General features: G+C 43.3%; 1 protein-coding gene across 2 annotated transcripts in view; it reads left to right on the forward strand.

Moving 5' to 3' along the window:
- Window positions 1–18,665, forward strand: part of POC1A (POC1 centriolar protein A) — a 79,208-nt gene extending 60,543 nt beyond the window's left edge. For both annotated transcript variants that reach the window (XM_064453992.1, XM_064453993.1), the window contains 2 exons: window positions 4,255–4,395; window positions 18,380–18,665. In XM_064453992.1, the coding sequence (XP_064310062.1) occupies window positions 4,255–4,395; window positions 18,380–18,478 (240 nt within the window). In that variant the 3' untranslated portion in view covers window positions 18,479–18,665. The remainder of the gene's footprint in view (window positions 1–4,254; window positions 4,396–18,379) is intronic.
- The last annotated feature ends 7,321 nt before the right edge of the window (window positions 18,666–25,986 follow it).

Below are 25,986 nucleotides of genomic sequence, written 5' to 3' on the forward strand. Positions count from 1 at the left end.
GGTTTCTTGTTCATTCTTATGGAGAGTAGCAGGGATAACTTAATCCTCTTTTAAAAAATTTGAAAAAGCTAAAGTAATCCAGCTCTTCATGTTGAGTGCACATTTTCTTTCAAATGTACTGGCCACTAAGTTAGTGATAAGTACAAGTTGTAGTCTGGCTGTTAAGGAAAAGTTTTTCCTCAATGTTCCCATCTTTTGTTAAAATGTAAAAGGCAAAGCTTCCCCTGAAGGACCCCACAATGATGCTTACCACTGTCAAATTTGGAATCTGTAATAAGGGTTCAGTAGATGCAGCCTTATTGCCTTTGTAACGCAGCTTCAACTGGTGTCACTGCTGTATTTGAACTATGACGGAAGTCCAGGTGAGTGCTTATGGAAGACAACCTGTCCCTCTCAGCATTGCAGTCTTTCTAGTTTTTTTTTTTAATGAAGGGTGTTTGAGCTCATCAAAATGTTTGGCAGCTTTCTAAAATTAACATAAAACACAATTCTCAGTGCCCATTTGGATTTAGGACACTTGTAAAATGCCCCAGCATTGACCCTGTGAAGTCCCAGTTGTGTTTTCTTAGCAGGCGAAGCTTTCCTTGACTGTATTAAAAAAAAAAAAAGTTTTTGGCATTAAAAAATCCAAAAGAATTAAAAAGACTCACCCTGTTTTTCTTTTTGATGCCAAGGTAGGAAGGCCATGGTATTGCTGTTACCCTCTGTTCACAAGGCTTTCTGTCAGGTGGTAGCAGAGGGACGTGGTTTGGGTAGTGTCAATACAAATATACCTACTTGGGTTCCTCAGCCTCTTCAAAAAAAGTGAATTGAAATTAGTCTAGTTAATCTGATCCAGATGGATGCAAATGCTCTGCATTTGCATGTGAAAAGGAAAGTGCTGTGCCTTTGAGATGCAGCAGTGTGCATGTTCACCTTGGCTGGGTTGGCCATCAGCTGACGCTTTGCTCATGTCCTTCTGCTGTTCTGTACCTCATGGGCTTCATTTGCAGCTTGCACTATTTCTGTGTGGCTAGCTGAGAGCTTGCAGGCATTTTCAGTGAGCTCCACCTTGCGCTGGACATGCCTGCATTGGGCAAATCCAGGCTTAACCCTTATTGAATGCCATAGATAGGGCCCCACTTTGAGAAGCCTACTTGGATGGGACCCAGACTTCATATTGCAGCTTGATGCCATCAGTGTGGGTGGAATGAGTAAGAAGCTAGAGCAAACTGACTTAAGCTTCTCTGCCTGACTGTGGGCAGTGATTCAAACTGCTGTCTGTAGGTGTGGGTGTTGGATATTTTGGTTTTTTGCACCTGCTATGGCAGGGTAGGCCAGGTAGGATGTGCTTGTTCCTAGAACTGAGTATTCAAAGATCTTGGTCAGTTGAGAACCTCCCTTTTGGAAATCACTCTCCATGACGCATTCACATAGGGTTTCTTTTTTTATTTGCTGGCTGAATGTGTCCCTAGTTTAGATAGATGAATTAACTCAGAACTTCATGGCTGCAGGCATGAGCTACATGTTATCTTCTTGATGATGATGGGCTGTAAGCAACCTTTCAAGTAGTTGTGGTTGAAGTGGGGCAGTATGCCATATTGTCATGCTTCTGTTTTTTAAATTTAGATATACTTCTGTTCCTGGGAGTATTGCCACCATTCAGAGTGCCTTCAGGAGCCCGCACAGGCTTCATGGAGGTGGCTTGCTTGGATTTTCATGGGGGTGGTATGTAGCCTGTGAGGTGATCAGCAGAATGTAGCATCAGTGACAAGCAGCTGCTGCTTCAACTTGACATCTGACCCCTAAAGCATCAGGTGTGAGAACATCTATGTAATATTGCCCTTGCAAATATGCCAGACTCTTAAACTTTGTGGACTGCAGCAATGAGAATATCCCAGCAGCTTTTTATGAAAAGCTCTCTGACATATGCTATAAAGATAAAGAAAATATGTCGGTACAGTCATTTTTCTGCTTCTGTGAGTCAGCTTGTTCTAATGGCTTTTCAAGTGGATAGCTCATCATCATTTGGGGTTTTTAAGTGCAGGTTGTATGCAGTGTTGGCTCACTCAAATTTCTGCTGTGCCATGATTGACTGGCCTAAAGTGACATCATCAAAATATGATAGTCAGCCTTAAAATAACAATAAAACATGCTTTTTAATGCTAATAACCCATTGAAAAGCAGTGTTTTGGCTTTCTTGTTTTTACTTTTAAGTTTAAACAGCAAATAGCAGCTTAGTAAGGCTGGCTTTATCTCATCTCTGCAAGAGCATATTTTAGTTGATTAAATCAATGTATTGGTGAGCAACGTGTGGCTCTTGGGCTGCCTGAGCACAGAAGTAGTTGGAGTGTGGCTCCCATGCTGGGGCTGTGCAGTGTGACCCAGAGCATGGGCTGTGTTGGCCTAGAGCCTGTAGATAATCCAAATTATCCAAGCAAGTGGGAGGAAGCAAATTAGCGGAGGCTGGCGTGGCTGGTACCACCTGATACCCAGCTGCATCCCAAGCTTGTGGTGTAGCATGATGATCCCTGTGGAGCAGTTGTTATGTGCATCCTTTAAACCTTTCATTTATTTTCCTGCTCCTTATGTAAAACTGGTCTTGTGATGCTTGACTGTATGAGGATACCTTAGTTGGCAGGGTCTGGAAGAATGGTCAGTCCTTGCCAGCAGTTAGTGGACAGCAGCAAGCCATTCTCCTGTCATAAGCCTACTAGTGCTGTGGCCTCTTCTCTCCCTGCCCCACCTCCCCCTTCCCTGTGTAGTCATGCTTCTGTTCTTTGCGCTGCTTATTGCTTATTTTTGCCTAACTGTTGGGCTGGACTTCAGCCTCAGGAGCATTTCTGTGGCCTAAATCAGTGTCTCCCAGCAGCACAAGTTTTTTTATATATATATTTATATATATATACATATAATTTTAAATATTAAAAAATGTGGGTATATGTGTGTATACATATATCTGTGTATATATATCTTAATAATGCACTAAACAACAGTTTTGGGTTTAAAGTCATGTGAGCTGGTCTAACGTCTTGTTGCAGCTTAGTTGCACATCTGTGTACACCTGGCATCAAAAATAGAGATGAACAGGTAAATGAGAAATGCATTTGTAATAGTGCGTATGAGAGAAGTGATGGAAAAAACTCTTAGTTTCTTGCTTAGAAAAAGTACATGTGGGAGAACTTAGAGACTGTTTTTCAATCCGTCAGAATTCCTTGCTGCTTTGTTGATTTGCAAACTTCAGTCATTTATGTGAGTAATAAGTGCATGGGATGGAACTGTACCAGGCATTGGGCCATGGAGAACTGTTTTGAGTGCTGCGATCTTGGCTTCAGATTAAAATCTCGTCTGTTAGTGTAAATTGAGAAACTTAAGTCTGCAATTGCTTAATCAGTTGGCTACCTTATTTGGTTAGATGAACTTCTGTTGGCAGTAATGCAGATAAATAATGCAAATAGTGTTTGTTCTAGAAGAAAGATACCATGTTGAAAGAGAAGGAAAGAAGAATAAGTTCTACAGTAAAGATCTATTTGTACTTTTAAAACTTAATTTATTCTGAGTGAAATATTCAAGCTTGCATAACTAAAAGAGTTGAAATTGAAACTTCAAAGTAAACTTGTTCTTAACCTCATTGTGTAGGGAAAACCAGTTCAAGATATAAACAAAATTGAAGTGACTAAATCAAAACTGTCTGTTTTAATGTGTATTGGAATGTCTTGCTTTTGCTGAACTTAACTACAGTACTGCATCCTTGCCTTCTTACAACTACCAAACATGGAGAGAGGTTTTTACTGCACTGTTGGAGTGGAATAATTGGATTTCTCTCAGGGTAGCTGACTTAATTCTTAGAATTTGGATGTAGTACTTCCATGTGGCTCCCATAAGTGTCCATTTACCTGTACAGTCTATTCCTGTGTGCCACATGAGCATGCCAAAGCTCTTTGCACATACAAAACTTGAACCTTGCAGGATTGCTTCAGGATTGTTATCTAAGGTTTGCCTTTCCTGATGAAGGTTTAAAAATGAACAGCCCCCCTCCACCCCCTGAAAACAACAAAAAAAACACCCCGCCACCTGGTAAAGACAGAGAAGCCTGTAGCAGCTTTTCCTTTTCCAGCTGTGGCAAGAACAAACAATTCCTGTTCTCTTTTGTCCGTTTTTAATAGCATAGATGGCCCCAACATAAACTGTTCTTTACTGTTTAGCCTCTATGAAACAGCAATCCTTCTCCAGTTGTTTGCATCACAATGGCAGATTGTCTGTTTATTTTTCTAGCAATCAGAAATGGATTGTGGTGTTCATCTTAAGAAAACAAAACCTCAGGATTCTGGTAGGAACCATGCACAGCAAGAGGAGGAGACCAGTCTGGCAAATACCTTGGAGCATATTATGGGACAGCTGGATGTTCTGACTCAGGTATGATTTGCTCTTTAATTTTGCAATGAATAAGGTACCTATGACTGTAAGAACTGAGAATATTCTGCAATAGTTTCATAGAATAAAAGTGTGGCTAGTTCAAACCCTTAACTTTTTAGTAGTGTTTTTGATAAACTTGTCTTTATCTTCTTGTCAGTTTATCTCTATCAGATCCCTCACTTGACCTCCAGCTCAGGCCTTACTTTCCCCTAATTCCTTCATGCTGCAGTGTAGCAGAGTGTTACTTGAGCCTGCTCTGGTACCCTGTGCTATTAGCCAAGCTTTATCTAAGGTGATGCCTAAAGGAGTGGTTGGCAGTAGGACTCTGTTCTGGTGAATAATCTCTGTCTCTCTTGCCTCCTCCATTATACTGCAGTCTATAGGTAAACTCTGTTCAGATCCCTCTCCTTTCCCCCACCCAATATTCACCTATAGTCTAATTTCTGCAGTATTCTCCTCCCATCAAGTCTGGGCCCTTCTGTGCCTTGTCTCCAAAACATGCTTTTCACCTGCAGCTAGCAAACAACTAATCCCTTGCTAAATAATTAACATACAGTTCCTCCTCAGAGTCACTAAGCAATGCTTTAACAGTACCAACTCTTAATGGTGATCATCATAGTAGATGATTACTTAATAAGAATTTGGGGATAGAGCTGTTTTTTAACTAAATAGCTGCTCATTGCTCCTGTGAAGAAATACTATTTCTGAACGTTGTCTGGGGCTGAACTTCATTGTGGCTTTTTGACGTATGTGAGAAGCAGGGAGAAAGCATGGGAGAGTTAACATTGGTCTCATCTACAAGAGATCACCATGGTCATAGGATGGAAGAATCTGTGGGAGGGTTTTTCTGTGAGTTTGAGTGGTGCTTCTGAGGAAGAACAAGCAGGTCTTTGAACATACTGATTATTAGTCTGAGTTAACACTCTGCTCTTGAAGTATTTGTCAAAAAGTGTAAGATGATGTGTTGGAGGGCCCATCAGGGGATTGAAGTAGGGCTGATTTAGGGATTAAAAACACTCCAGGACTACAGACAGTCTAAAATAGTGTAGGGTGAAAACCAAAACGTAGTGAAGTTCATTTGGCAGAAATGCAAGAAAGTACTTTTCTTGTGATCCCTAAAATGCTGAACACTGGAGGCATGGGGAGGAATCTTGTATGACATTATGTCCTCATGCTTATGAGTAAAATGCAACCCAGCGTATACACAAAGTATTTTACTACTGTTTTTATGTCTCCCTAGTAAGTTTGGAATGTGATCATTATCTTTCATTACATAAATCAGATCCACACTTCTGACGATGGATGTGTAGTGGCTCCTTTTCAACTTCATAGGTGTTTAGAGGAGGCAAAAAAACCAGTATGCAGTAAACAGTATGTGTGTGATTTAAACTAGATATAAGCGATGCAAACATATCTTTTGAAGATATTGTGCAACCATAGAGAATTCCAAATGTTGTTTTAAACTTAACAGAAAAAGAAATTGAGATCAGTGGGGGAGGAATAAATTAGTAAGTTATAGGATAAAATTGGAAATAGGCCTGAAATTATAGTTAAAAAAACCCAAAAGCTGTCTTGAGTAACTCTGCATTCAGCAGACCTTTACCTTTTTTTTGTAGCTTTTTTGCCATCCTTGAAGTATTTAATTTCCCATTGGTTCTAATCTTTGTATGTTGTATTTTGGATTAACACCATTTTAATGCATTTGTACAAGTAGACGTTCCTGTCACACTGTTGAAATGGTTTCATAATTCTTCATTTTCATGCCAAGGTTTTGATATTTAGCAGTGAAACAAACCAACACCAAACAAACTTAAGCAAATGAGCCTGGAAGAAGTCCTCATTCCTAGAGTAAGAGAGATGGTTCCTCAAAGAGGAGGGATGCAGGCAGGTAGCAAGGCAGAGCCATGGAAGGTAACTCTGAAGGGCATTTGCCTGCATAGCTGAACTTTGTTTATTCCAGTGCTGACGGCCTGTAACAGAGAAAGGAATGCAGCTCCAGTACAGCCACTGTTACCTCTCTTGTACAATTAGATGTTGACAGGGAGGAGCCATGGCATGCTGATTGCTAGCAGAGATCCAAGTGAAATGGAAACAGCCGCTGGCGGCATTGGGTTGGTTGTCTTTCCTAGCCATTTCTGCCAAAGCACAACTGGGTGCTGCCACTGCGTGTAGCAGATTCAAACCAATGTTATGTGTTTTATATGGCAACTTTGGGCCTGCTGACTTCTTTTCATGTAAGGAGGACACCACTACTTCAAAAATGGAACAAAAAGCGTTCATAAATAGCACAACAGGTGTCAGTATTTTTCCCTTCTTGAAGGGCTAAGGATGTTTCTGGTGCTTTATTATAAATCATTGGTTCATAATTCCTGAGCGTTGCTTGCTTAAAGAGAACACTAATGGCATAAGCAGGGCCTGCGCAATTGATGGGATAGGACAGAGACCCCATAATATTTCTAGAAACTGTCTATTGTATAGCCATCCATGGGTTTTTCAGGAATTTATAATTTAACTCCATGGGAGCTTGAGTATATTTCTGATGTGGCACCTTGAGTTCCTGTGTTCTTTGTTCTTGTCGTTTCCAACACTGTGTTAACATGGTGTAATGTCCCGGTGGGGGAAACTTGAAGTTGTGATAACTACTTTGGGAAATTATGCAAATATAAACCTAATTTATTTTACTAATATTTTTTCTGTAGCTAGCATTTCAAAGTTTATCATGCTAAACCTGGTATCCTGTAAAAGTGGAAAGGAGAGAAAATACTTTCAATTTCTGCTGAAAGAAGTAATAGTAAGACATCAGCTGAAGGCTGTCATCTCTTGCCAGTGCACAGCTTTGTTCTGAGCTGCACACTTGAAGCAACATCATCTGCCACTCACCAATTATCAGTACCTTTCCTCTGTTAACAATAGATTTCCAAATGAAACGGGATGTCATGTGATTGGAGACAGTGGCATTATTTTTATTCTATTAAGAGGACTCTTCCTGCCAGACACCAGTTACAGTAGAAGCACTGAGGCTCTAGAGGCATGTGCCCCATGCAGCAGGATACGCTTCAGCAGCCTTGCTCCTTCAGTTAGGCACTTCAGTTCTTATCAGAGAAAGATGGATCAGAGGAAACTAGTGGCTATTGTATACCCCATCTAGCAGTAACTGCTATAGCAGATAGATATGGCCCCCTCAGATTGACAAAGCTTCATCTTTTTGTTGATTTCATGCAACGATTTTATTCTTTAAGGTTTTGAAAATTTTCTTTAAACTGGTTTTAGATTCAATGAAACCCTCCTCTTCCTCCTCACCAGAACATCTTTTGTTTCACTTGAAAGAAATTGGTCTAATGTGACCTGACAGGGTCTTCATATTTTTTTCTAAACACTGTTTGTTTGGCCATACTTCACATGCAAATAAAGAAGTTAATGTTTGACTGCCTTTTTTAGAAGAGTAGCACATGCTTAATAATTCTGATGCCTTGAAGGATGGAGTGAAGTTGAGACCCAGACATAAGCTGGTGTTTACAGTACTTTTAGATTAAAGATACCTTGGTGCCCCTTTGTAGGAAAGCAGACAATTCAAATCTGGCAAAGGAATGAAGAAGATGAGTTTAATAAATGTATGATATAGATGATTTGCTCCTCCATTTTCTGCAGCTTAGTATCTTGTCCATGTCTCAATGTTTTAAAATCCTATTCTTTACTGGCACTTCAAAGATGTGAAAAGGAGGAAAATGCAAATGTTTATAAATTTTTTTTATTGAAGGCTAGATCTCAGTTTCTTAGTGCCTATATGAAGAGGTTGGCTGAATATTAAAGTTTAAGGGGAGAACAACCTGATTTTTATCTCTTGGATAACTTCCTGGAACAGAAAGGTGTGTTTTGGGTGAAACAAAAATGGAGCAGATATCAAGGGTTGAGTTGGTTCAAACACATTTTCTGCACTTGCAGCTGAACTGCACTTCTGAAAGATCATCTGGGAGTAACCATCTTGGCTGCAGTGGAACACTTGCATTTGCAATGATCATTTTCAAAGACATTGTACACTCTTGCCCTTACTCCAAACACCTGCAGCTGCCATGTTCGCTCTGTCAGTCTGTAGCACTGGTGGGCACTGAGGCAAAATCTGCCTGTTTTATGTGGGAAGGAAGGCGTCTGCTCCAAACAAAGAGTTCAGAATCAGGTTAGCATAAAAATTCATAAATAGCTATGATAATCTACCCACAGGAAACAGCTTTATATATTTCCCCAAATTAATCTTGCATTGCAGCTGGGAGAAAACAACACAGTGAAATGGAGAAGACTTGATAAATCTGTAAAATAATCCAAGCCTGAACTGAAGGACGACCTAGTTTATGTGAGATTAAAGGATTATTTCACTCCAGAAAAGATTGCAGAGGGAGGGAGGAGAAGAATTTTTTTAATTAAATTCTTTAGCATAAAAAAAGACTTAGACACAAGTGAGTTGCTTTTTAATTAAAACTGAAAATGTTTGTGTGCAATGCTTGTAACGAAAACAAGTAAAATTAAATTTGTTACTCTATTTTTTCTTTGAGATGTGGTCTTCAAACCCTGTGTGTTGGTAAGGAATGAATGTGGCCCCTCTCTTCTGAGAGGTGTTGAATGTAGATTAAGCAACTGATTTAGTGAAATAATTGCTTTTATGACTTCAAGTAGTTACAAGTCAAAGATTTGGCAGGGGGGGATATGCCATAAATGCTGCTACCTCTGCCGTGTGCAAATGTTTTGGTTTCTGTGTTGCTCTCACAACCTGAATACTCAGACACTAGCAGACCTAACACATAGGAGGAAAAACTGCAAGCAATTTTTATTCCAAAAGAAATTATTTGGAATCCAAAACACTAATAAAGTTCCCATCTGAAAAATCTGTGAAAAGCCAGATGAGCTTGGTTTTAAAATCTTAATTTAAAGGACATAGAGCCTATTTCTCATGAGTCAAAACAATCTCTCGGAGGTGTGGTAGCTTTGATCTCTCACACCAAACAAATTAAGTACCCTGGTTGTTGCCAGTCCTCTTTATAATATCATCAGAGCTACTTTCTAAAATTCACTTACAAAATATGCTTCTTACAAAATCTCTAAGTCTCAATGCAAATACATTTTTCTTCTTCCTAAGACTGCCTAAATTAAACACAGTCCTAGGGATATTGCTATATTAGCAGGACACTGTCTAAAGGCTGGCTTCTCAAAAGTGCTGATCATCTCCGTGGAGGCCCATGGGACCTTCACCTTCTATTATCCTTCAGTGGGGATGAATACTAAACACCTCCCAGAATTTGTTTTCACAAGCAGACCTTGAAGATTAATAGAAATTGTTATTCAGCTATCGAGTACCAGCAGCCAGGTTAATTTAGCTGAGTGATTTGCATACTTTCTGAGATAGGCAGGGGAAGGATATGAGACGTCTTTGTGGTTGGGGGAGACATCTAGTCTCTATGTTGTGCAGTTGTTCTCATGGTACATGCTTGGATATTTTCTTGTAGCTCATCATAACTTGCTGATTTTTCATACTGTGTGGTGAAACTTGAAGTCTCCTGACTCCCTTTGCTGTGCTGGTGTAGCTCCAGAGGACTAGGAGCTCTGCAGCAAGGATGCTGCCCATACCTGTGCAAAAGCTTGCAGCCATTCCCTTCCAGAAACTTGCAGAATTCTATGCATGTGCTGTCAGTTTAGCTTTGGCTGATCAACTGTCAAGACTTGAAGCAGCAGCAATGTGTGATGAAACATTTTTAGTAAGAGGGCTGTAAATGGAAAGGCTCAGTTACAGATGGCTTGTGTGCCTTGTGTCCCCACACTCTGTGGAAGAAACTGGCAGAACCTGTGGCTCATCTTTGTGGCTAAGATTGACTGTATTGCATTAACAAAGGACATCCTTTTCTGTTCTCCAGGGCCCCTTTGGTCACTATGATACTGGTACTGACCGTTCTGCGTGGTCTGGCAAAGTGGATGATACTAGAATTTTTCAGGAGCTCTTGTATGGCTTTTCTACTGTAAAAAGCACAATGAGTACTGTGATTGATAACTCATTGTTACTGTAGTTTGCCTATTGCATGAGTAGACTCATGCAGTAGACCAAAGTTGCTCCTATAATTTAGTTAAAGGGTTGGTTAACTGTGAGTCAAGCATCTGCAGAAAGTGGAGTGTGCTGGGAGGTGGAAGGAGAGATGGCAGATGATACTACTAGAATGGTTTGGTTTGAAAGGGACCTTAAAGATCATCTAGTTCCAAACCCCTGTCATGGGCAGGGACACCTTCCACAGGACCAGGTTGCTCAAAGCCCTATCCAGCCTGTCCTTGAAGACTTCCAGGGAGGTGGCATCCACAGGTTCCCTGGGCAACCTGTTCCAATATCTTACCACCCTCACAGTAATAATAAGAAGAGGTTAGGTGAGCAATACTGGGTTTGAATTTTATAATTACCCACTCCACTTCCTTCTTGTAGTGCTTTGGACTGCTAAATATAAAAAGTTCTTTACTTCTCAAGTATTATAGGTTGCATGTGTCTGGTGGCTGAAGAGAGCTGGTGGGACTATGAGCTCTAGTGCCCTGCACTAGAGAACATACATGAACGATATTTAGCCACATGGCTTCTTGAGCACATCTGGAGCTCTACATAGGGATCCTGATGAGCCCAGGTTAGTGCTAGCATTTGTACTTCTGCAGGCATAGTCACATATTCCTAATCCACATGACCAAGCAGTGACATAGAATGAATGAGCAAAAACTGTGTTGAGGTGGCTTGTGGGGCTTCCTGACCCACAGCTGTACAGCAGCACTGACCAGTATGTTCCTGTCTAGCCACACTGGAGCTAAACATTTTGTAGTAACAAATATATAAGCTTGTGGAATTTGAAGCATGTTACAAAGTAAACTCAGGAAAATTCATGAAGTTGCATTAAAGAATGATTAAGGGGAAGATTCATGTATGAGCTATCTTCATTCTGAAATAATTAATACACTATCCATACATAAGCCTGGTGTGAAATATTCTATGCAAATGGACTTTGTGAGAATCCACCTTAGGATTTACATTCAAAGCAACTGAGATGGTGAGGAGCTACAGAACTTATTTAAAATATCTCTGGGGTAGCAGATCTTGTTTTAGTCTGAGCAGATGAGGAGCTATCATTTCTTTAGAAATCATTTCACATTAAAAAAAAAAAACCACCACCTTAATTGTGTGTTTGATCTCTGAGATTAAGGCTTTGACCTCTAGAGTAAAGTTAGTCCCAGCATGCAAAGAGTGTTGCGTGCATTTGTTTGCTCCATAAAGTGTTAATAACTGTGAAGGCTTTATACCTTGTTATACTCTCAGATATGAGGCTTACTTCTTCAGTCTAAACTGCCAGCTTTTGCTGAAAATGCTTTAGAGCATACTGAAAGTTGGTAGCTGTTTTGGGTCCCATCTCAAAACTGTGTTAAGATATAACTTGCACACGAGAAGGGCAGCCTAGCTTTCCTAAAGCATGCTTACTAATAGCAGGGGTCTGCTCTGAGTTTCGCTAGATGCAGTTGCTGAGATCGAAAGGAGGCTGACAGCAAGTCAGGACAAAACTTAGTACGATAGGAGGAACAGCTGCTTCTGACTAGACAGGCCCATGCTTGAACCACATAGTGACTTTTGCTGCACAAGTTCTCCCATAAGCCTTTTAACCTTGCAGCTGAAGTTTGGTATTTTAAACTGTTGTTGGTAGAAGGAGTTAATTTTTTTTTTTCCTGTAAAAGGTAGGTAGTGTTACCCTGTGCAAACCCTTCCTGTTGTAGTCGATTTCACTTGTTGCATTAGTTTAGAGAAAGGGCTCCAAAGCTTGATTTACCTGGGTATATGCTAATTCCTGTCTCTGTGTAGGACTGCGTATATGCTCAGGACTGTATAGTGGGTGTTGGAGATACCATTTTAGTGATGTGCATACAATAACTGGGGTCTCTTCTTGCCAATATCACTCACTTTCACTGGTGTGTTTCAAGGTTGGCAACAGTACTCCTTTCTTGCAATACTGTTTTTACTTTCCAGTATAGTGCCAACAGGTCTCCACAATGATGTGCAGCAGTTTGTGGTCCAGGTGTCATGAGTTTATGCCCTAAAGGTATATAGGTACCTCTGAACCCACTTGAAGCACTTGCCAAGGAGGCAGCATTTTTGATGCAGTTTACTTGCTGTACTTCTTGGCTATATTTGGGACTGAAATCAGCTCTGAAATGACCGTTTTTAGAAAAAACCATAAGAAGTCATAGCAGGGCATCTAGCTCTTCAAAAACCAACCAGTGTTGGTCTTGCTTATTACAGAGGGCAGAGCTCTTAAGCCTGCAACTCCAGGTCAAACTTGACAAGTTGCATTCTGCTATAGTCTTCATTGTACCTCTTGAAAGGCATCCCTAAGTCTCTACCAGCACACTGAGTGGGGAAACTGAATGCATGGAAAGTTATAAACTTCTACATTTGTTGTGTGTTCTTTTGCAGGTGCAATTTTTGATAAATTGAAAAGAAAATGCTGTCTTCATAAATTGATCTTTCCTGCCTGACATGTTAATCTGAAGAGATAGAAGTAACGGGTTTATTCTTGGGCTATGTTAGTACCCTGCAAAATAGTTTTTAGCATATTCTTAGAAAAACTTGTGAAGCAAACTTTTAAGAATCTTTTTATTTAAGTAAAGCTAGGAAACTACTATTGCCTCCTTCAAGATCAACAGAGACAGGGATTTTGTTATGAAATGATGACAGGAGTAGAATCATAGAATCATTTAGGTTGAAAAAGACCTCTAAGATCATTAGGTCCACCACTAAACCATGTCCCTGAGCACCACATCTGCATATCTTTTAAATACCTTCTGAGATGGTAATTCAACCACTTCCCTGAGCAGCATGTTCCAAAGCTTGGCCACCCTTTTGGTGAAGAAATTTTTCCTAATGTCCAATCTAAACCTTCCCTGATGCAACTTGTGACCAATTCCTCTTGTTCTATCACTTGTCACTTGGGAGAAGAGACCAACACCCACCTCACCACAACCTCCTTTCAGGTAGTTGCAGAGAGTGATAAGGTCTCCCCTCAGCCTCCTCTTCTCCAGGCTAAACAACCCCAGCTCCCTCAGCCGCTCCTCATAAGACTTGTTCTCCAGACCCTTCACCAACTTCATTGTCCTTCTCTGGACATGCTCCAGCCCCTCGGTGCCCTTCCTGTAGAGGGGGGCCCAAAACTGAACACAGTACTCGAGCTGCGGCCTCACCAGTGCTGAGTACAGGGGCACTATCACTGCCCTGCTCCTGTTGGCCACACTATTGCTGATACAAGCCAGGATGCCATTGGCCTTCTTGGCCGCCTGAGCACACTGCCAGCTCATGTTCAGGCAGCTGACAACCAGCACCCCCAGGTCCTTTTCTGCTGGGCAGCTCTCCAGCCACTCTTCCTCAAGCCTGTAGTATTGCCTGGGGTTGTTGTGACACAAGTGCAGGACCCAACACTGAGCCTTGTTGAATCTCATGCAATTGGCCTTGGCCCATTGATCCAGCCTGTCCTGATCCCTCTGCACAGCCTTCCTACCCTCAAGCAGATCAACAATCCCACCCAACTTGGTGTCACCTGCAGACTTACTGAGGGTGCACTCAGTCCCCTCATCCACATTATTGATAAAGATATTAAACAAGACTGGCCCCAACACTGAGCCCTGAGGAACTCTGCTCGTGACTGGCTGCCAACTGGATTTAGCTCCATTCACCACAACTCTCTGGGGTCAGCCATCCTGCCAGTTTTTCACCCAGCAAAGAGAACACCTGTCTAAGCCATGAGCTGCCAGTTTCTCTAGGAGGATGCTGTGGGAGACAGTGTCAAAGACCTTACTGAAGTTCATGTAGACAACATCCACAGCCTTTCCCTCATCCACTAGGCAGGTCTTCTGGTCATAGCAGATCAGGTTGGTCAGGCAGGACCTACCTTTCATGAACCCCTGCTGGCTGGGCCTGATGCCCTGGTTGTCCTGCACATCCCTGGTGAGTGCACTCAAGATGAAGTGCTGCATAACCTTCCCGGCTACTGAGGTCAGGCTGACAGGCCTGTAGTTCCCTGGATCTTCCTTCCGGCCCTTGTAGGTGGGCTTCACATCAGCAAGCCTCCAGTCATCTGGGACCTCCCCTGTTAACCAGCATTGCTGATAAATGATGGAGAGTGGCTTGGCGAGCTCCTCTGCCAGCTCCCTCAGTACTCTCAGGTGCATCCCATCTGGACCCATAGACTTGTGAGGGTCCTGGTGGTGCAGCAGGTCGTGAAGTGCTTCCTCCTGGATTATGGGGGGTTTATTCTGCGATCCTTCCCTGTCTTCCAGCTCTGGGGGCTGAATACCCTGGGCATAACTGTACCCCATGCTATTATGTGTGCTAACTTGATCAAAGCTGGTGTGAGTGGCATACTGAAAAACAGGTGTGCTGCTTGCAGGGCAAGAGTTGCCCCTTTTTGTACACAGGGCAGCCATCCTTCAGCAGAGTGAGCCTAACGTTATTCCGTCATTCCTGTGTTCTTGCCTGCTTCTCCCCCAGCTCCAGGTAAAGTACTGCTTTAGTTAATGAGCAGCTATCTGTCTAGGGGGATCGATCTCTCCTGGCTACTGCAGGGACTCACCATTGCTCTAGAGGGTTGCTGAGGGCCTGTGCTTGCTCTGGACTCTGCTGTTCAGGTTTCCTTTGGGAGTTGTGGAAGTGGTTTCTGTTGGCATTCAGTTAGCACCTGATTCCCCTTATCTGTAGTCCTCAAAAGAGGCAGGACTGATTGCCCCTCTAGGGCTGCTGCAGAAGCCTCAACCCTGAGGCTAGTGATTCTTAAACTGTCTCTGCTACTTAATCAGACAGGGAAATGCTTAACATGGAGTACAGAACAGACACTGTTGAAATCTGGTACTGTTGCAGGGCCAGTGCTTGGAACAGCATCACAAATCGCTACTGTTATTTGTTTTGAGAGAGTAAAAGTAACGTCGAGGAATATCATAGGGGGGCTTGTCATCATGTAAGCATGCATGATGTCCAAGTGCTTCAGTTTAGGTGTCCTGGGTGAGAATGGAGCTGAATATTCCCCAGAACTTAAAGTAAATAGGATGCAACTTCCTTTTTTTCTACATAGTTTATATTAGTGTTTTCAAAGAGAAGAGCAGGTTTTTTTCTAGGTTAAGTCTGTGAAGGGGAATGAAGAGAAATGTTGCAGGAAGTGTTGGTAGAAGTGATTTAAGTACGTTTTCTTTTGTGTGAGAACTTCCATGTTTTGCTCTGGGGTCTATAGTAATGCTCAGTATATTATTGTAATGTCAGAAACACTCCTTAAATAAATAGGTTGATCTTTCTTCTTACTTAAGCCTAAGCTGTTATTCTTCTGCCGATTTGAGCCAAGGCTTTAATAAATCATCCAGCATTTAACTCCCTGGTGCGTAATGGAGACATTTACTGTGTTCCTGACACAACAGGAAGCCGGGATCCTGCCACAGAGAAAGGGCTCGAGTGCAAACCTGGTTTCAATGAACCCTCACTGAATCTGGCTAACGGTGTTTTCCTTCTTGGCTTAATTGTTGGTTTATTATCTTCTGAAAAGCAGTAGCAAAAACTTGCAGCAGTTGAATGGATGCAGCTTAATTTGCCTACCAACAAGGACTTGCTTTATAAATAGCAACATGGAAATATTGTGAAACTCTGTTAGCTGCTCATAAAGGAACTTTCTTTTATGTGTAAGTTACAATATAGCAGTAATAGCAGCTGGGTGGTATTTGCGCTTTCCCTTACCTTCCTAGGATGTCAGGTGCCCTGTGTATTTTGGGCATCATATATTCAAATCTAAATGGACTGTAGTCATTCAGTTCCTGCTCTGGACTTCCTGGATTTCATTTCTGACTGCCACTTTTCCACTTTTAGTTTCCAAAAAATACTCACTACCAGCTTTCTGCTTATACTTACATGCAATTTCCATTCCAATAAACATTTTCCTTTCGGCTTTTTCACAAATTCAACACTTTCTGAAAGCTGCTTTATTTGGGCTTAGTCTCATGGTGCTGCACGTATCAGCAGGATCATGGTGGCAGTAAATCATGGGATGCAGGAACCACAAGTAATCTGGGGCTTTGCTTCTAGTGGGGTGGTGTGACCAGGATGTGAATTTAGTTGATTATCTCTCTAAAGGAAATTTGATGCAATGTTTCACCCCTCCTTTTTTTAACAGAGTCTTGAATTACTAGTTCATCTTTTTTAAATGGAAAAGCCAGGATCCCTACTGCTTTTCATTCTCTATCTTGTTGCTTGCAGGGTAAGATCTTTACTGTAAACCCTTCATAGACATTCAGCCTGCTGTGTTCTGCCCTGAGCAGCTTTACTCCTGACCTCTGTAAGACAGCCACTGGGCAACAGTGTGGCTGGATACAAAAAAGATTAAATCCTCTCTCCTTTTGAATAGATGGGAGTGTTCATGCTGGCTCTGGGGCACCTGGGATATTACCTCCTGGCTCCACAACTTTTCTTCTGGTTCTCTGTGTACTGCAGCTCTTGTGCCCCAAAGGGGTGGCAATAGAGGAGGAAAAAACTTACTTAAAGCTATTGCTGTAGCCCAGGGGAATATTTAAGTAATGCAGGTTTTTTTTCCTTCAGGTGACGCTTTCTACAGTCGCAGCAACATTGTGTTAGGCAGCAGGAGTTAGCTATTCTGCCTTGTTGCAGGTCAGCGGTGCATGTGTAGTAGAAATATGAACTATGACCGGGGAGGGGAAAAAGGGTGCATTATGACAAATGCCGTGATGCCCTTTCTGACTTTGTTGATACGCTGTCTTGTAAGATGGCCTTGCCATAGTGCTTGGTGGTGTTTTACTACATCTGTTTTCTCTTCTTTTCTTTTTCTAGTCACTTGAGTGGCCTTAGCCAAGCTATTTCCTCTCTTTGTGCTTTAGTTTCCCCAGCTGTAAAATGGGGATAATGAGACCTGCTTTCTTTTGTCAGGCACTTAGAGATGTGCTTATGAAACGTGCTATTAAAAGGCTTTCTATGTATATCTTCTATACAAACAGCGGTTGTCCAAGTTTATTTGAATTACTTTATTGAAGTCCAAGGTTCTGAACATCCTTTGTTTTTAACGGGGGATGTTATTTATGTAGTACAAATGCTCAAAATGTTAATCTATTGATTGTTGTTGATAAGTTTATGGATATTAAAGCATTAGATCATCACCGCTTATTATCAGGCATTCCGGTGTCTTTGGAAGCTGAAAGCAGTTCTGCATAGCTAGGTCCCTTGACTACCTTGGAGCGATCAATAACAGGTTTTCAGCAGAGGCTTTTATTGCCACGTGGTTAAAATGTTCTTCTGTGCATCCTGTACATGATGATGTCAGCTTGAGGAGATACAACAATCCTTTGTAGGCTAACTGGATTACACAAAAGTATTTAGGCATTATGCTGAGGTAGATATTGCCACTTCGGGTTTCAGTTGCCCTCCACTGCCTCTTGTTCTGCCTTGTGCTGGGAGGGTTTTCTTGCTTGTCTTAGTGCTTGTCCAGCCAGTTTTGCTTGTTTTAATTACAGCAAACCAATGGCAGAGAAGGGAGGAAAGGGTCGAAGCAGAGAGGCAAGATCAAAGCTAAAACTGGACAAAACTGTTGAAAAATTCTGTCTCTTGTTAGCAGAAGAGTGTCTGGTGGCTCTCCAGTGTCTGGTGGCTCACGAATGTGGAAGGACGGAACCTGTCCATGAAAGGAAATGCAGACCCTAATTTGAAAGCATTGAGTGCTGAAATGGGTGCTTGGTGCTGTCTGCAGGAGAGCTCCATGCCTGCCAGCCTCCATTGCTCCTTTCTGAAGTTGTGTGGGGCTCAGCCCTGCTAAAATGCTGATACTGGAGTTACAGCCCTGAAATACCTCAAAAAAATCCTGTGGATTTGGCATTTTATTACCCACTGAGAGTACAGTGAGTAGCTTCTCTTTATGAGTGGCTCAACAGCAGCTTTCATTTTGTTTTGCAGACGGTTTCCATCCTGGAGCAGAGATTGACACTCACTGAAGACAAGCTGAAGGAATGTCTTGAGAATCAGCAAAAAATCATTCAGAACAAAATGAACTGATTTCTTGAGAGAAGATGGGAGTTGAAGGTGTTGGGAGGTTTGAGGCTTTTTGTGTTCCTAGCAGACTGTGTGTGACTTTCTTTAACGATTTTGAGCGCAATCTGTTTTTCAGTTGGAATGTACAGTTATTGTATCTGTAAATAAGCTTTGTTACTTTGCTAAAATAAAAGGAATATTTTATTCATAAGTGTGGATAATGACTGTGATTGCCTGTGTTTTCCAGAGATATAGTATTCAGCGTGTGGTCTGAGTACTAACTAGGAAGGTTGCATGTCTCCCACCTTTGGTGCTGCTGAGTTAGTTTTAGAATGTTTAAACATCTTAGAGTTGCCAAATGACTGGCATGGGCTGTATTAGGCTCATTGCTGAGGTGTGTGCTGGCTACAGGTAACAAGCAAAGAGCTTCCAGGGTATTTCAGGCAGTGGGAGTTCACCTCTGTTCTCAAACCATAGTGAGCAGGTGAGGGCCCAGCACAACTGACACCTGGAGAAGGGTCTGTCTCACCCAAGTCCCAGGTGGTGTCTGGCATATCTGACAAAGAGCAACTCAGACCCTGGATGGTATTTGTGCAGAGGTGATTAAATCCCACCAATGGATTTAATCTGCTCCCTTGTGCAACATGTGAAAAACAATTGCTTGAGACTGGAAGAGAGGCCCTGGCAGGTCAGATGCAGGGTGGATTCCAAGCAGATTTTGGTTTATCTTCATATGCTTCTGAAATTAAAGGCAGGGTAGAGGGAGAGGAAAGGCAGCCAAATAGCAGGACGTTTGCTCCATTGTGGAAATTCCCTCTTATCACACCAGACCACCTTAATTTTCAGTCACTTTGCAGATGTTTTCGCAGTTGAATAGCTCATCATTCACACCTATGCTCTCACCCTTCTCCCCTCATTGCTCCTCCTGACTTTTTCAGGGCTTTAGCAGGTGTTCAATATGTAGCTGCACAAGAATTTGGACTTCTGGGAGATCCTGTTCTCCAACACCTCTTCTGCTAACACACGCTGGAGGTCTCCTTTCTTGCAATAAACTATTACCCACATTCCTGGAGAAATGAGCTGTGGGAACTCAAGCACCTCAGCGTTAATGAAAATCTCGTCACCACTGTCTGTCTGACGTCTTCAAACAGGGGCGCTGCCTCAGTCCCTACCCTTGGTGGTCCCTCCTGCCGCCACCGTCTGCCAGCCTCGCACAGCTCCCGGGGCCCCACCTCCAGATGTGCTGTGGGCATTCTGGATGCTTGCCTGAGGACTGGCTGGCATCCTTATTTCACACGGGGCTTAGCAGATCTTAAGGCCAGCCCATGTGGTTTTGGTTTTGATTTGGGGGGTTTTTGCACCTGTTTCTGTTGGAGACTGTGTCTGCTGGTACAGTGTCTTGATAGTGTTAATACTCCTTATGCCATCTGGGTGAAGTTGTTTGCATTCCCCTGCCATCACCAGGAAGCTTCTGGTCTCCTTCCCTCCTGGTACTTTTTACATCTCTAAGAACCCCTTGTTGGCATTATCACACTATTTCACTCTTCTATTTGTGGGAGGCTGAGAGCCTTCTCATTTCCGTGTTTATTGGGTTGATTATAAATCTGAGTTTCTCTCTGCTTTGCCACAGGCTGTTTGTTTTTTGTTTCCAAGTGCCGAGTCTGATAAATCATAATTTTCTCTTAGATGACGCTAATGGAATCAATTCAGTGATATTCTTCCATGCTCTTGCTATAAGCTTTTAGTTGCTTTCTGCTGAGACGCTGGCATCGTTTTATTGAAATGAGCTTATGTTGTCACGCAAATGGGTGGGGAGGAGGAGACTCAAAGGTGTGTGTGGCTGATTTGCTGCTAGGAGAAGGCTGTTCCTGTCCTGATTCACTGCTGCTGAAGCGATGGCAAAATGAGTTGCAAAAGCCTAATTTATCAACTTGATCCTCAGTGTTGTGGACTGGCCTTTGGGTGTGGAGGGGAGAAGAAAATTTAAGCTATTCTAAGATTCATCAGTTTTTAAGCTTTGCTTTAAAAATAGTCTTTGCTTTCTTTTTAATATGTAGTTTCTAATGTCTTAGAGACTGCAGAGTGATTTGTATAGACTGTGGATACAGTGGGCCCACTGCTGAACAAGGAAGGGGCCCTGGCAATGCAGGATGCAGAGAAGATGGAGTTACTGAATGTCATCTTTGCATCGGTCTTTATTGCTAAGGCTGGTCCTCAGGCATCCCAGCCCCAAGAAGAGAGAGAAAAAGTCTGGAGAAAGGAAGACTTACCATCGGTTGAGAAGGATTGGGTCAGAGATCACCTATGCAAACTGGATCCTCGCAAATCCATGGGCCCTGATGGGACGCACCCACGAGTGCTGAAGGAGCTGGCAGACATTCTTGCCAAGCCAGTCTCCCATCATCTTTGAAAGGTCATGGAGGACAGGTGAGGTGCCCAAGGACTGGAGGAAAGCAAGTGTCACTCCAATCTTCAAAAAGGGCAAGAAGGAGGGCCTGGGAAACTATAGGCCAGTCAGCCTCACCTCCATCCCCAGAAAGGTGATGGAGCAGGTCATTCTGGAGGTCATTTCCAGGCATGCAAATAAAAACAAGGTTATCATAAGAAGTAGTCAACATGGATTCATCAAAGGGAGATCATGCTTGACCAACCTGATAGCCTTCTATGGTGGCGTGTCTGGCTGGATAAACGAAGGGAGAGCAGTGGATGTTATTTATCTTGATTTCAGCAAGGTGTTTGACACTGTCTCCCATAACATCCTCACAGGCAAGCTAAGGAAGTGTGGGTTGGATGAGTGGACAGTGAGGTGGACTGAGAACTGGCTGAACGGCAGAGCTCAGAAGATTGTGATCAATGCTGCAGAGTCTGGTTGGAGGCCCATAACTAGCAGTGTTCCCCAGGGGTCTGTGCTGGGTCCAGCCCTGTTCAATATATTAATGAACAATCTGGACAAAGGGACAGAGTGTAACCTCAGCAAGTTTGCTGATGATACCAAGCTGGGAGGAGTGGCGATACACCAGAAGGCTGTGCTGCCATCCAATGAGACCTGGACAGGCTGGAGAGCTGGGCTGAGGGGAACCTCATGAAATTCAACAAGAGCAAGGTCCTGCATCTGGGGAGGAACAACCCCACACACCGGTACAGGCTGGGGGCTGAACTACTGGAAAGCGGCTCTGTTGAGAAGGACCTGGGAGTGCTGGTGGACAGCAAGTTGACCATGAGCCAGCAATGTGCCCTTGTGGCCAAGAAGGCCAGCAGTATCCTGGGATGCATTAAAAGCAGTGTGGCCAGCAGATCGAGAGAGGTTATTGTTCCTCTCTACTCTGCCCTGGTGAGACCACGTTTGGAGTACTGTGTCCAGTTTTGGGTCCCCCAGTTTAAGAAGGACAGGGAACTGCTTGAGCAAGTCCAGCAGAGAGCTACCAAGATGATCAGGGGACTGGAGCATCTCCCTTATGAGGAAAGGCTGAGAGACTTGGGTTTGTTCAGCCTGGAGAAGAGACGACTGAGGAGGGATTTCATCAATACCTATAAATATCTAAAGGGAGGGTGTCCAGGACGATAGGACTAGGTTCTTTCCAATAGTGCCCAATGACAGGACAAGGGGCAATGGGCACAAATTGAAACACAGGAAGTTCCACCTCAATATGAGGAAATCTTTCCTGTGAGGGTGGCAGAGCAGTGGAACAGGCTGCCCAGGGAGGTTGTGGAGTCTCCTTCCCTGGAGACATTCAAAACCCACCTGGATGCGTTCCTGTGCCCCTTGCTCTAGGTGTCCCTGCTCAAGCAGGGGGGTTGGATGAGGTGATCTCCAGGGGTCCCTTCCAACCCCTACCATTCTGTGATTCTGTGATTTTAGGGAGAATGGCTATACAAATGACTCGAGCACATTTGATATAGACACGTTTCAGATGTTTCTAGTGAATCCGTTTGAAAGATCTAATTGTGCTTCTAAAATAGATGAGATGCTTAGGTGCGGAAGGGCAAGCCAGTGGGATATAGGGAAGTTGCTTTTCTGGACTCAATTTCTTAAAAGCTTTCATTTGATCAATACAATGTACAGTTGTAGAGGTTACCGAGGGTGGGTGTGTGTTAGGAGGAGAGTGAATCTAACAATCTCTCTATGATTTAGGCATCAAGAAAGGTAATCTGAAGGGAATTTCTTCTGGTACTGCTCTCCATCTCAATAATTTCCTTGTCCCAAATCTCAGTAGCCTGCTCTCTCTTTCTTTTTCCTCCTTACCTAGTCCAACCTCATACTTGGAGTAGGATATCAGGACTTAAAATGTACCAGCAGTTCTAAAGTGTGGCTATTGCTTGAGAGGCAGGCAAGGTGTGGAAAATGTGAGATGTAAATTATAATCATTGTGCTTAAATATTGAGCAATAACCTCAAAAACACATCTAAGGAGCCCAAATCCTATTGCCTGTCTTGTCCCTAAGCTCTATGCCTAACTCTGTCCACTAAGCACCATGGTTTTTTAGTGTTGAGGAGAGAGTAGCCTATGGAGTGAGTTAAATCCACCTTTCCTTTTACACTCACAATCTTTTTTTGACTTGGAAACATCTGCAGTGAAGCTGTTAACTGGGGAGCAGTGGAACAGCCAAGCGAGGAGGAGCGCGTTGTTTGTACTTGGGCTGACATTGCTTCTATGCCGTGTGAGGATATACCCTACCTTGAAAACGTCTTTCAGTGAACTCTGTGCACAGGGAGGCTACAAAGAGTTAAGGATTTTTGTTTTGGATCTCCAAGGCATGCTTGAAGCCAAGTTCTTAAAAAAGTAGTTTAATTTGTTGCCATTACATTTGCCAGACATATGACCTCACTAAACTTTTAGCAACAGTTCTTTGTGCCGAGATTGGCCTCTGGGGAGCCCGGTGCTGCTGCAAATGGCTTTTTGGCTGCTATGAGTATGGAGCATGTTGAACATAACCATGATCTGTGAAAAAGTAAGAATCTTCAAGCACTGCCCACTTTCATTCCTGTCTGGGAGTTGAAATTGGACAGATATCACAGCTGAGCTCATAACTGAATAGGCAAAAGCACCAGAGCACTGTGGTATTGACTCTTCTGGCCTGGAAGTGAGATGGCCAGGAGCATCCTTTGCCCACAGGTTTGTCACTGGACATGAATCTGCCAGCTAACTAGAAAATAAAATCCAACTGTGATCTAAGTAGCTGGGCTAAAACTAGCCAGCCTTGTGGTACAAATCACTTATTATATAACATCTTTAAAGAGCTGCTTTTGAACGAAATGTTTTTTGAAACACGAGTGAGTAGGAGGAGAGGGATGCAAATCATTTTGCAAAGGTTTGTCACTTGTGACGTGAGAGCAGGGCTGCATTTCTTCTCTTGCTTTTAGAAATTATTGGTCTCCAAGTGCTTCTCAAATGGCATGACCTGATCAGCTCTAGTTTTGGGAAAGAAATGCGATGGGAAAGAAGATTCTCTTACTGATGCTTATCTGCTTATTTAACCTGGATTTAATGTGCTGTAGGAAGCTTTATGTGTGTCGCCGGGAAAGCTGGGATCTATTTACAGCTCTGCAACAGAACTGCCATCGCAGGCAAACATCACTCTTCAATCTGCTGCTCTCCTTGTCAGGGGAGATGCATATAAATTACTTCCTCTTTTGAGGTACAAGTTCTGTGGATGAAGAGCTCGTTAGAGATTTGAATGTAGTGTGACAGGGAAGAGAGTGGTGGGGTCGTATCCTTTACTTTCTTTCTGTCTCCTTGTAGCACCGCAGCTGGCACTGCTGGGGGATGTGTGCTGAGTGCCTTTCTGCTATTCAGCACAAGTGATGGCTGTCACCTAGGGCTTCAGGTGGAGTTTGAAGCTGACTGGTATCACTTCCGAGCAAAGATCGGGGGTACATGCTTACATCAGCGTGTTGGGAGAGGGTGCTGTGGGGTGGTTTCTGGTGGGCAAAGAGCATCGTGAACCACTGGGGTTGTTCTGGCAGAGGGTAAGCTCATGGTCTGCTTAGCTGCAGCTGAGACAGGCCAGGTGACCACTGCTTGAGGTCATGAATTTGCCATCTGTAAGGAAGTCTTTCCCCAGTGATCACCATTAGATTTCTTTATACTCACCCCAGCCCTCCAGTCTTTCCTCCCTGATAACACAATACAGCTGGAAGCACACCATTTTGTTGTCACAAAACAGTTAGGCTGAATCAGCGCTGAGACCCAGTGCCAAAAACCTGTCACCTTGGTTTTCCTTTGCTGTTTCTCCTCCTGCAGGCATCTTCCATGCAGCTAACAATTCATGCCCACCTTCCAGACACTGGTCAAGCTGAGGATATGGTTATGTGGCACATATGGCACACGCCACTGTGTGGCACAATGATTTTTATGCAAATGTCTAGTGAGTGCTACAAAGGCTGATCCTGCTTGCTCCAAGAGCTTGTGGCTGCGTGGATTGTGTGCCGTTGGTGGAAGCTGTTCTTTCAGGTGGAGACTGAAAGGGTTAAGCTAAGTATCCACCTAGATGGAGCTCCTACAAGGCCTCACTTGCCTCTCCAATGGCTGCCCTTGTCAGTATTTTCATCATCAGGTTTCCACAGCCCTGCTGAAGGACAGAGCCAAACTTTGGTCTGCAACTAGAGGAAGAACTTCACTGCTCAGCTGAAATGGGTAGATCTTATGGGCCCTCCCAGCTTGGGAGTGTGCTAGGCACCATGAGATCCTCCCAGGAGAAGAATGTCCTTGCAGCATGATACGGGATGGGCGGGGTGTCATTTCTTTTCCCCTTCTGTGAGTGTCCTCTGCCATGTGTGGATGCTGTAATAGGAAGAAGGGCCCTGCCTGCCTGCTGCTGCACTTGGTCCATATGGTGTAGCAGGCACCTTGTGCTAGCCAGAGTTAACCAAGATGGTTTTCATCCTGTTCATCCTGTGAAAGCCTAGGAATATCCTTTTTTTTTTTCATTTCCTTCCTACCTTCCAGTTGCTCAGCTTCTCTGAAAGGCTCTGGTTGCTTCAGAGGACATTGTTCCTTTCATCCTGGGGGCAGTAGATGTTGCTTTCTATGTCAGCCTCTTCTGATGCAGGCCTGTGGCCGAAGAAGCTTCTCGTTGTGTGTGTGTCTCACTAGACAAGAGCTTGCTCCAGGAGCTAGGGATGAGGATTTTGGCTTTTGGTGCTTGTCCCTGTGAGCATTGGTCAGTACAACCAAGACAGAGGTAGTTGTGCTATTGCAGAAGCTGCTGAGTGGTCTGTTTTCCTGTACTAAACATAGTTGGAGCAGAAGTGCATGACATGTTGCTGGTGGCCCACAAGCCAGTGTGGTTGAGTTTCATCTGGCTCAATCACAGATCCTTGGAGAGACTTAGAGAGTGGGAAGAGCAGGCTTTGGTTTTGCAGCTGTGCCTCTGTGGCATGTCATCCCATCTAGCATCCACCTGTGGTTGTGGGAGAGTTTAAGATCCCTTTCCCAAAGCAGCTTCAAACTTGGTCAATGCAGTGAGGTCAAGATGGTGTTCAGGTTCTGCTTTTGAGGTCGTAGGGACAGGCAGCACTTAATGTGGAGAAGC

The sequence above is a fragment of the Phalacrocorax carbo genome, chromosome 6 (genome assembly GCF_963921805.1).
Source record: "Phalacrocorax carbo chromosome 6, bPhaCar2.1, whole genome shotgun sequence".
Taxonomy (NCBI): Eukaryota; Metazoa; Chordata; class Aves; order Suliformes; family Phalacrocoracidae; genus Phalacrocorax; species Phalacrocorax carbo.